Here is an 11,598-nt window from a genome sequence, read left to right as displayed (position 1 = left end):
ATCCCACACTCTTCAAGCATTTTTCAAATTTTTTCTCTTGATAATTGTGGCACCTTCTTGAAACTTTATCCTATCATCACATTTCCTTATTGAATTGCCTTAACCACGGCTAACACTGCTTCCGTCAAACTCATTTAGACTAGTCTCCTTCTCCTTAGACACCCTCTTTGTCTTCTTGCTACATGTATTATTAATAGTGGGTGAGTACTCTTGGTCAGGTGAATTTTCTTGTCCATCAAACTCAACATTAATTGTGGCTCTATTTTGTAAGACAATATTGTTAATGTCATTGACAGTTTTAGTGACTTCTTCCTGAGAATGACATCTCTTTCTCCACTCACGTGCTGTCTCACCCTCATCTCCATTAGCTCTATCTATTCCATATAATATCATCACTTTTTCATAGTTTGGAAAAAGAGTAGTTCTCCACAATGCTACCTTAGGTTTAGCCTGAAACAAGTGAAATTACAAAAGCAATTCAATTGAAAATGCACACTTTTCCATTTTCAAAAACCATCAAACAGGTATAGCTATGAATAAATAGGAAATTATAAAAGAATAATATAATCAATGCATATGTAAGAAATTTACCTCAATTAATGCATCCCAAACTTCAGGCTCAGCATCCCATACTTGAGTTATTGGATTTCAAGCAAACCCACTCAAACTTTTGAAAATGTCAAAAACATCTGAAAAGTTTCTCTTTAAAGTCTTCCATCGATTTTTCACTTTTTCTTGATCAATTTATTCACCGAATAAAGCACTCAAATATTTATATATGTTATCATAAACTGTAGTGGTAAAAGTACCATTAACTTTGTAACCCTCATTATATTTATTCATGAAAGCATCAACGAGGGCATCACCCATTGATCTTGTCCTGTTCACAATCTCTTTATTATTATTTGGTGCTATCCTATCACATAACAACATAATCACATAATACCAATCCTAATATAAAAAACTAATCAAATTTCAATGTCAAACTAAACAAATAATATAAAGCAAATAAAAGTTGAACTAAATGAGAGAAATTGAGCCCCTCCCATCTAAAATTTTTGAACCAAATGAGAGAAATTGAGCCCCTCCCCTCTAACTAAACAGATCCTTAGTTGATCAGTTAAATTTGAAATGTTGAATGAAAATTTCCTTTATATAAATGTTATCTAAAAATCATTGAAATTACAAAAAAAAAATTAATACATATAGTCTGTACTTTTTTATTTACATTTTAATTTTTCACTAGTTATGTAAACATATTTATTAGGGAGAATTTAAATCAAGAACAATGAATGCGACTTAATTATTAATGGGTCAAAAAAATTTAAAATTTCAATTCAGTTTAAACTAATTAAAGTGAAAATAATTTTAATGGTGAAAAAATTAAAATATTCTTCACTTGTTATGTAAAATCATTAGTTTTTAATTTTTTTTATTTCACTTGTTAATTTATTAATATAAGTTGTAAATTATATGAATTGACATGTCAATAATTATACAAAACTTGACATCAATTGTTTAATCACAAATAATAATATCATATATTAAATTACTAACTTTACATGTTAATTTATTAACATAAATTGTAAATTACTAATAAGTATTATAATTTACATTTAATATTACTGACAGGTAACATGAGTAAATTAACAATTGATGTTGTGGCTTGTCTAATAAATGAATATAATTATAACTTATATTAGCAAATTAATAAGCAAAGTAAAAAAATTAATAATTAATGATTCTGCATGATAAGTAAAAAATATTTTAATCTTTTCTCTATTGAAATTATTTCATTCTGGATTCAATTAAAATTTCATATTTTTTTAAAACCTACTAGTAATTAAGTTGCATCCTTAGTAATAATAAAAGGCACATTGTTATCTAAACTAGATTTTAAATTGCATTGGCGAAGGATAATATTATAATAAAGAAGCATGTAATGTTAGGGTAGTTGGTTTGATAATGTGGCATCACACAAACGAAACTTACATTAACAAGGTATAAGTTTTATCGCTCTGGAGACTTTCTTATTCATATATCAAACTGTTTGATGAAATTTTGACTGTCTTTTTACATTTTCTCGTTGATAATGATTTTAAGCTATAACTTTTTTCATTTAATAACATAGTGACATGTATCCTCCAATTCTCTTATACAAATATAAAAAAAGTCATTTATATTAATAATGTGTTGTTATTTTTTTGAAATAAAAAGCATAGAATTTCGACACGAGAGATTTCGTCACGATAAGAGCAATACTTCATCACCATACAAATAAAAAACTAAATTTCATATATGACATTGATTGTCAAGTGAGTTTGTGAACTTGCATAACTTTGCCGTAAAAGAAGCTTTGTTCTAACATAGGTTTAAAGCATGTCAAATTTATACAAATAAATATTTTTTAAACTGGACTCTGCTCGTATAAAAATTTGCTTAAGAACCAAATTAGAACCTAGGTAGATGTAGATATTAAAAAGTGTCTTTCAATTATATATTCATATAATTTAAGGTCAAAAATTAGTTGATGATTTCTCATATCATATATTGATGAGTGATTGATATATGCTTACTTTTTTTCCTTAATTAATAGATACTTGTTCCTTTTTTTAAAATATAAAACATTTTATTTTTTAATTAATATTATTTTTTATATTTTCTTTATTTAATATAATATTTCATTTTAAAATAAATAAAAAATAATTTATTTATTAAAGACATTTTTACTAAGAGTACGTTATTTATACCTCAAACTTCAAGAAATATTTTATATTTTTTAAAATATAAATTTTTAAAAACTTTCTTATATTTTTAAATCTCTGGAATATTTTCATATTTATTATTTATTATTATATTTTATTCTTGTGTAATTAAGAAATTAAAATTAAAAACACCTGATTTTTACCTTAAAAAAATCTGATAAACTAGAGGGCGGATCGCGTCGCGTTTTCCCCTCCGCTCATCGGCTGCCGGTAATAATTTGCCCGAAGTCCAAGATCGAAGGAACGTTTTTATGTAATACTGACGTTTAAATTCACAATGGTGCGGAAGGAAGATCGGCAGGGGAGGAAGTGCGCGACCGAGAGGACTGGACTAATGAGCCTGCAGTTGAATTGACTCAACGACTCAACTGGGTCAGCGTCGTCTGGCAGCTTCCGTTGGCATATGAATGACTTAAAATATTAATCTTATGATTGATCCCAGTTGAAGTTTTTGGCCAAAAGTTAATGGCGAAAGTTTTATGCGATTTTCGGTTCCTTTTGTTGGTGGCAGCTGGGGTATTCATCTACATCCAGGTGCGGGGCTCCCTAACCCTAACACTCTGTATATCATTCTCCTGGGGGGATGCATCCCTTTGTAAGATATTGATATTGCTTCTCTTCTTTAGATGAGGCTTTTCGCCACGCAATCCGAATATGCGGATCGCCTCGCTGCTGCTGTAAGTCCACTGCACATCTTCTCAACAGAATTCTTTTTCAACTGTCATTCATTTACACTTCAATTTATAGGATGGTGGTTAGGAATAGTATCAACTAATTACCATTGGGTTAATAGCTTCCTAAGTACTTAACTAATTTCTCTATATGATTTCCTCACACAAACCCCCTCCTTGATTGTCCTCTTGTACGTAAATGTAACCCTGGGTGCACCTTTGAAGGTCATTCAAATGGACCCGACTAATATCTTCACCAGGAAGATCTTTCAACTGTCATTCCTTTGTACTTCTATTTATAGGATGATGATGAGTAACATTATCAACGAATTACCATTTGATTAATAGCTTCCTAAGTACTTAACTAATTTCTCTATATGATATCCTCACAGAAATCCCCTCCTTGATTGTCCTCAAGGGATTTTTACCTAGATGTAACCCTGGGTGCACCCTTGAAGGTCATTCAAATGGACCTGACTAATATCTTCATCAGGAAGTTCTTTCCAGTTGACCAGGGCTTGAGTGATAGGTTGACCCTTTATCTGAACGAGTCTTTTGTGCAGTATTCTCTTAGCAGCAGGGTTTGCTGGCTAGTATTTAGGTCAAGCTTCATCCAAAATGAGGCATAGCAATTTTCAGTGCACGTTTCCTAAACTTTTTTCATGGTATCCCCACTCATCTGATCCATTCCTATGCCAAAATATGGTTACCATTCAGAATTAAATAAAGAAAATGTATCACCCACTAAGATAATGTCATAGGCAATCCATTGGGTTGTCAACAATAATGATGTTGTTGGTCATGAACTAAACTAGCACAACTACCTTTAATAGAGTCTGTCTATTTTGATGTTCTTTTCTAGGATAAAGGAAAGCATGCCTATGTAAGTGGTGGTGTTTTCCAGTTCAAGGGGAATGACCCAAAATTCAGAGTTTGCAAAGCCAAGAACAATCAAATTATATCTTCATTTATTAATTCAATTAGCAATACATATTCTACAAGATGGCTTATGAAACATGGGAAGTACCAAGAGAAGCTCATTTAGTGATTGAAAGTACAGCTCAAGAGATTGAAATTGAGAGCATAACACATGAATTGAAATGAGCAGGCATGCTTGTAAATTGATACTAAAGTACACCCTCAAGGTATAGGCAACCATTGATTGTTTTCCAGACACATACCTAGTGATTCAAGATTCTCCTTTTAGCTTACTTCAAGTGGAGTATCAACAGGTTTACACCCTATCATTTTTCTTCTAGTACGTCTTGTGTGTACTGTATTTGTCAATGTTAAAGTTTGTTGATTATTGCATGGATATGGACAATAGATGTTTTTGTACTCATGCTGGGTTGTTGCCGTGAAGCAAATCAGCAATGTGCTGTATGGATCAACTACGGTGTCAAATGAGCTAGAGTTATTGCATCAACATTTGGATGTAGTGCAAAATGAGCAAGCGTTCCCATATTATTATGGATGGATGTGGGTAATGAAGTTAGTCCATGTAAGAAAGATGAAATTCAGTACTTGGAACAGTGGGAACTTGTCTTATAAATTAATGGAGATGGTGGAAGTTATGAAATGGAGAAATATTAACATCTTGTGCCTTCTAGAAACTAAATGGGTTGGAGAGAAAGCTATGGAAGTTGCAGATTTCAAACCTTGGTGCACAAGGAAATGAAATACAAGGAATGGGGTTGTTGGTGTTGTTGAAAAGTGGGAGAAGAATGTGGTGAAAGTTAAAAGGATTGGGGACATAATCTTATCCCGAAGAATGATTGTTGGACATGATGCTATCAACATTATTAGTGATTATGCACCTCATATTTGGGCAAAAGCACATCTTAAGGAAAAATTTTGGTAAGACTTAGAGGGGTTAGTTTAAGGCATGCCACAAGATGAAAATATCTTCATTGGTGGGGACCTTAATGGCCATGTTGGCTAGGAGGTAGGACAAATGTGAAGGATCATGGTAGTTTTGATTTTGGGGAACTTAATGATGAAGGATAATCTATTCTTCATTTCTCCTTGGCTTATACTCTCAATATTGTCAACTCATACTTTAAGAAATGGAATGAACATATAATCACACATAAGTGTGGAGCCTTAGGATTGCAGATTGACATCTTTTTAGTAAGGAATCCTAAGAGAAGACTTTGCAAAAATTGCTAAGTGATTCTTGGGGAAAGTGTGACAATAAAACATAAGGTCCTGGTCCTTGATATGTGTATTAAGAGTAAAAAACAAAAGTGCTAACAAGTTTTATAACCAAGGGTTAAGTGTTTGCAGCTAAAGAGGAGCAAGAGATTTCAAGGGGAATCTTTTAGGTGCTTGGGAGTCACAAGGAAGTGTTAACATCATGTGACAGGAAATGGCTAAAAGGTTAAGGAAGGACACTAAGCAATTTTGCAAGGATGAGGAATAATGATTTTTCGATGGTGGAATAAGAATGTAAAGGAGAAAGTTAAACATAAAAAGGATTGTTTTAAAGCTTTACATTTGTGTAATAATGTTGAAAATTGGGAATACATCGTATGGATAAAACAGAGACTAAAAAGTCTGTGAGTGAAGCATGTTCTAAAGAATTTGAGAAGTTTTACAAAGAGTTAGGGATAAAGAATGGGGACAAAAGATTTACAAGATTGCAAAAAATAGGGAAATGAAATCAAGATATTTGGACCAAGTAAAATGCATAAAGAATGAAGAAGGAAAAAATTTGGTTACAAATGGAGATATTAAAAATAGGTGAGAGACCTACTTTACAAGCTTTTCATTGATGTAAGGGGATTGACTAGTGACTTGGAGGATTTGATAGCTTTAGAAGGTGTATAAAATTTGGTGTTTTATTGTAGGGACCATGTTGGCGAGGTTAAAAAAGCTCATAAGAAAATGGAACATGGTAAAGTTATTAGATCTAATGGCATTCCTATTCAAGTATAGAAGTGTGCAGGTGAAGGGAGTGTGTTGAGGCTAACTAAGTTATTCAATGGGATTTTATAGTCTAAGAAAATGCTTGATGAATGGAGGAGAAGCACTTTAGTTCCTATTTAAAATGGAGGAGAGTTTTGACTTGCCTTACTAGAGATTCCAACCCAACTATGAATCGTATGATGAAATTATAGGAAATAGTGATTGAATATAAGTTAAAATTGGAGACTTGTATTTATGAGAACCAATTTGTATTTATGCCAATAAGGGGTACCATAGAAGTGATCTATATATAGGAGTTAATTATGATCAAAAAGTACTTAATAAGCTTAAATGGAAGTTTTGTTTGATGTTCCTCTCGCTATTGAAACCATTTTGGTCTAGAAAAGGCATTATAAGCCCTATTAGAAGCCTTAAAATGAAGAAAGAATTCATTCCCCTATAAGTCACAGCTTATTATAAGACCAACAATGCTATATAATAATGAATATTGAGTTTTAAGGGGACAACAAGAATATAAAGTCGGGGTAACAAATAAGGATGTTGAGATAAATGTGTGGTTATAAAAAAATGATAAGATCTGTAATAATAATATAAAAGGAAGTGTTAATGTGACATCTAATGAGGAGAAAATGGTGAATAATCGTTTAATTGGTTCAAGCATATACAAAGAAGGTTGTTGGATACGTAATAGTGAGGTAAAGAAAGTTTTTAAAAAAAGGGCAAATGGTAGAGCTAATGGACTTGATTGTATCCCTATTAAAGTCTGAAAATGCTTTGGCAAAAAAGGGGTGTAGTGGCTAATTAAGTTATTTAATGAAATTTTATGGTTTAAAAAAATGCTTAAAGATTGAAGGAGAAGCATCTTAGTTCCTATTTACAAAAGTAAATGAGATATTCAAAATTATGCTAATTACAGAAGGATTAAACTTATTTGTCATACAATGAAATTATGAGAAAGAGTGATTGAGCATAGGTTGAAATTAGATATTGGTATTTCTGAAAATTAATTTGGCTCAATGACAGGTAGGACGACTATAAAAGTGATTTATCTGCTAAAGAGATTAATGGAAAAGTATCAATGTAAAGGTAAAGATTTACATATGGTTTTCGTTAAGTTAGAACAAGCTTATGACTATATATCGAGAGAAGTGCTTTGGAAAGTCTTAGAAAAAAAGGGACTCCGAGTTGCCTATACTAGAGCTATGCAAGATATGTATGAGGGACCAACGATTAGTATTAAAACATTTGATGGTGAAACAAAGGACTTTTCTATGAGAATTGTATTACATCAAGAATCATCTTTGAGTTTTTATTTGTTTGACTTGGTCCTAGATATTTTCATTGATCATGTTTAAGAGAAAATTTTCAAATGTATATTTTTTGTGGATGATATAGTTCTTATTGTGGAGATAAGGAAAGAGATTAACTACAAACTTGAGTTATGGAGGAGGATATTGAAGTCAAAAGATTTTTGTTTGAATAGGAATAAAATGAAATATTTGCATTGCAATTTTAATAAGTGGTCAATTAATAGCATTTTGGATGTAAAATTGAGAGATTAGATTATACCTCAAGTGAAAAAGTTTAGATATTTGGGAGTGATTATTCAATATGATAGGGAAATTGAAGGAGATATTGTACATAGGATACAAGTTGGCTAGTGTAATTGGAGAAAGGCAAAAAGAGTTATATGCAATCCTAAAGTACCTAATAAATTTAAAGAGAAGTTTTACTGAATTGCTATAAGACTGGCTATATTATATGGTAGTGAATGTTAGGCTTCAACGGGAAAATAAGAGTATAAAGTTGGATTAGCTTGAGATAAATATGTTGACATACATGTAAAGATAAAATTCAAAATAAGCTCATACGTGAAAAGTTGGCATAGCACCTATTGAAGGGAAAATGATAGAAAATTGTTAGTAGTGGTTGTGGTGTTGTTGACATTGGTAGAGGTGCTTCTCGTGATGATGTTTCACGCCCTATCCATTGATCCAAACAAAACCCAGTTTTTGGGGTTAATTGGTGTGGCCCTGATTCCATAAAGAAACCTTTGTTAGGGTTTTCCTTATGATTGCTTAATAAGTGAATACAATTTGATTTGAAGATAGCTGCATGCTATCTACTTAGTTTTGAGATTCTTGGAGAAAACGAAGAAGAACAAAACATAATTAAAACAGCAATTAAAATCCCTAAGAAATAGGAATATCAAGTAATAGTTAAATGGAGATTCTTCCTCTTATTATTGCTTTGATTATCGCCACATAGAGAAAGTTATAAGTCATTTCTTTCCCACAAGTATCTTGTAGTGCTTATTTATTACATGTCGATATGACTTTCAAGCAAATCTAATTGCCACCATGATTTTACAATAGCATTTAAATATTGTATTATCATTAAATCACCTTCCTTTATTTCCTTGAGTTTCTGTTTAATCTTTTTTTCCCCCTTTTTTGACCATAGTAGCTTTTTTGACCATAGTAGAAATAGAATTATACAATGGGGAACTAGTCCCCCCCCCAAAAAAAAAAAAAAAAACTCTGGCAAAGCAGAATACGAGGTTTCTTTTTATTAGAAGGCTTTTCGTCAAGATTGAAGAGGCTTTATGAAACAGACGCAACTGACATCTCCTAAATCTATTCTTGATAAAACTTTTTATTACTAAGTACTTCATGCAAAGTCAACAATGCTTCAAGCTACTCTTGAAGAATCAGAACTTGTGGTTTTGTTATATACATTAAATATTATTTGAGTTTTGTTGAACAATAATTTTGTCATGAGTCATGGTTTTTTCATCTTCCTTGATTTGGTAGTGTTCATGAGATTCATGGCCTAGTGCAATCTATTTTGTGGCTCAATAAGCTAAGAGTGTTGGTTAACTTATACTTGCCTTGGGAGTTATTCAAAAGCTATACTAGATGCTATTCCAAATTTATTGTTGTATGGCAGATTGAAGCTGAAAACCACTGTACAAGTCAAATGAGATCGCTGATTGATCAAATTAGCTTGCAACAAGGACGGATTGTGGCCTTAGAAGGTTAGATATTTTGTTGAAGAATTCAATTTTGCATATAATTTTTAAATGTAGTGAAGAAACGATTCAAAGGTATGTACTTGGTCCATATATTCTATAGCTGTTGTCTAGACTTTGCGCGTCTGTGTCAAAAGGTAATGCGTTTTTGTGGGATAGGTTCACCATTGTTCTTGGTTATTTTTGGAAACATTTATTGCATAACCTTTCCCACTTTGGTAGGATCAACAAATCTAATGTCCCTTTTTTTCTTTTAATGCCTTTTCATCTTTCTAAGATGCAGTTTCATTTTTTCTATTCATCTTTTTAACTTTGTTTCCCCATTAAAGATTATTTTAGCCCATAATCATTTAAAAATATTATAACCTAAGATATGCTCTTTGAGCTTTGAAATTCATTATTCATGGTGCATATTAACCAAAGAACTAAGGATAGAATAGCATTAGAGAGAGAGAGAAAGAGGAATTATTTCATCAACAAAAATGAAAAACAAACCTACTCTACTATTATAGGTAGGAGTTGTTTATAATTTTACCATCCCTACTCAAGTAGGTATCTTTTAACTACTAAAATTATTGACTAGTAGTGGACTTCATTGACTCATTAATAGAAGCAGAAGCTAACTTTGACCATAATATAACCTCCCCACTACAGATAGCAAAACCAGAATATGAAGTGTGCCCTGATGGTTTTCCTCTAGTGTATTGGGCAAATTGGATGGAAGGTGTCAGAGAAAATGAAGCAATATTAGTGTTTGAGAGGCTAGTCTCTCCTACAATTCACTCCTCAAAATTTATTATCTCTCTCATGCCCACAATCTATCATGAACATGGACAATAGATGTTATAATGTTAATGCTAGGTCGTTGCCCGTAAGTAACGCGCTGCATGGCTCGAGTACAGTGATAAGTGAGTTAGAGCCGCTGCATCGGCGCCCGGATGTAGTGTTAAATGAGCAAGGGCTACCGCGTCATTCTGGACGTACGCGGCTAAAGAAGTTAGTCCATAAGAGCAAAATTAGATTTGGTACTTAGAATGTTGGGACATTAAATTGTAAATCTGTAGAGGTTGTAGGGGTTATGATTCAAAGGAAAATCAATATCCTTTGCTTGCAAGAAACAAAATGGCGTGGAGAAGAAGCTAAGGATATTCAAGGTTTCAAACTTTGGTATACAGGAAAAGTAAGTGTACGCAATGGAGTAGGCATCATTATAGATAAGGAGTGGAAGAAGAACGTTGTAGAAGTTAGTAGAATTGGAGACAGAATTATTTCTTTAAAAATGATAATTGGACGTGAGACTGTTAATATTGTTAGCGCTTATGCGCCGCAAGTCGGGACAGAAGCCAGTCTTAAGGAATTATTTTGGGAGGATCTGGAGGGGTTGATTCGACACATACCACAGAGTGAAAAGATTTTTATTGGAGGAGACTTTAATGGGCATGTCGGGAGGGAAGCTGGTCAGTATGCGAGGGTGCATGGTGGTTTTGGTTTTGGAGAGCTAAACAATGAAGGACAAACTCTTCTTGATTTCTCATTGGCGTATGGTTTTAAGATTGCCAACACTTGTTTCAAGAAGAGAGATGAGCATCTCATCACTTACAAAAGTGGAGCCTCAAGGTCGCAGATTGATTTTCTTTTGATTAGGAACACAGATAGAAAACTTTGTAAAAATTGTAAGGTGATCCCCGGAGATGTTGTAACGACACAACATAGGGTCTTAGTCCTTGATGTGTGTATTATGAGTAAAATCCAAAAACGTCGACAAGTAGTAACACCAAGGATTAGGTGGTGGCAATTAAAAGGTGAGAAGCAAGATATTTTTAAGCGAAATCTTTTGGATAAAGGAATTTGGGATTCTCAGGGAAGTGTTAACATCATATGGGAGGATATGGCTAAAAAGATACGGGAGGTTGCAAAAGTAGTTTTGGGAGAATCGAAAGGTTCTGGTCCGAGAGATAAGGAGTCTTGGTGGTGGAATAATAGTGTACAGGACAAAATCAAGTATAAGAAGAACTGTTTTAAAGCCATACATTTGTGTAACAATGAGGAAAATTGGGAGAGGTGCCGTATGGCTAAGAAGGAAACTAAGAGAGCTGTGGGTGAAGCTCGTTCTAAAGCTTTTGAAGAATTTTATAAGAACCTTGAGACGAAGGAAGGAGAGCAAAATATTTATAAGATTGCTAAGAGTAGGGAAAGAAAATCA

At 32.8% G+C, this 11,598-nt stretch overlaps 1 protein-coding gene across 2 annotated transcripts in view; it reads left to right on the top strand.

Annotated features, from left to right (window-relative positions):
• The first annotated feature begins 2,939 nt into the window (after positions 1–2,939).
• The window catches only part of LOC129285844 (alpha-1,3-mannosyl-glycoprotein 2-beta-N-acetylglucosaminyltransferase), a 31,745-nt gene continuing 23,086 nt past the window's right edge, over positions 2,940–11,598 (top strand). For both annotated transcript variants that reach the window (XM_054921780.1, XM_054921779.1), the window contains exons 1-3: positions 2,940–3,299; positions 3,392–3,442; positions 9,314–9,401. In XM_054921780.1, coding sequence (XP_054777755.1) covers positions 3,231–3,299; positions 3,392–3,442; positions 9,314–9,401 — 208 coding nt within the window. In that variant the 5' untranslated portion in view covers positions 2,940–3,230. The remainder of the gene's footprint in view (positions 3,300–3,391; positions 3,443–9,313; positions 9,402–11,598) is intronic.

Source organism: Prosopis cineraria, unplaced genomic scaffold (genome assembly GCF_029017545.1).
Source record: "Prosopis cineraria cultivar Desert tree isolate PC_DT_omini unplaced genomic scaffold, ASM2901754v1 PC11, whole genome shotgun sequence".
Taxonomy (NCBI): Eukaryota; Viridiplantae; Streptophyta; class Magnoliopsida; order Fabales; family Fabaceae; genus Prosopis; species Prosopis cineraria.
Note: the sequence above shows the minus strand (reverse complement) of the source record. Positions and strands in the feature narration are given on the sequence as shown.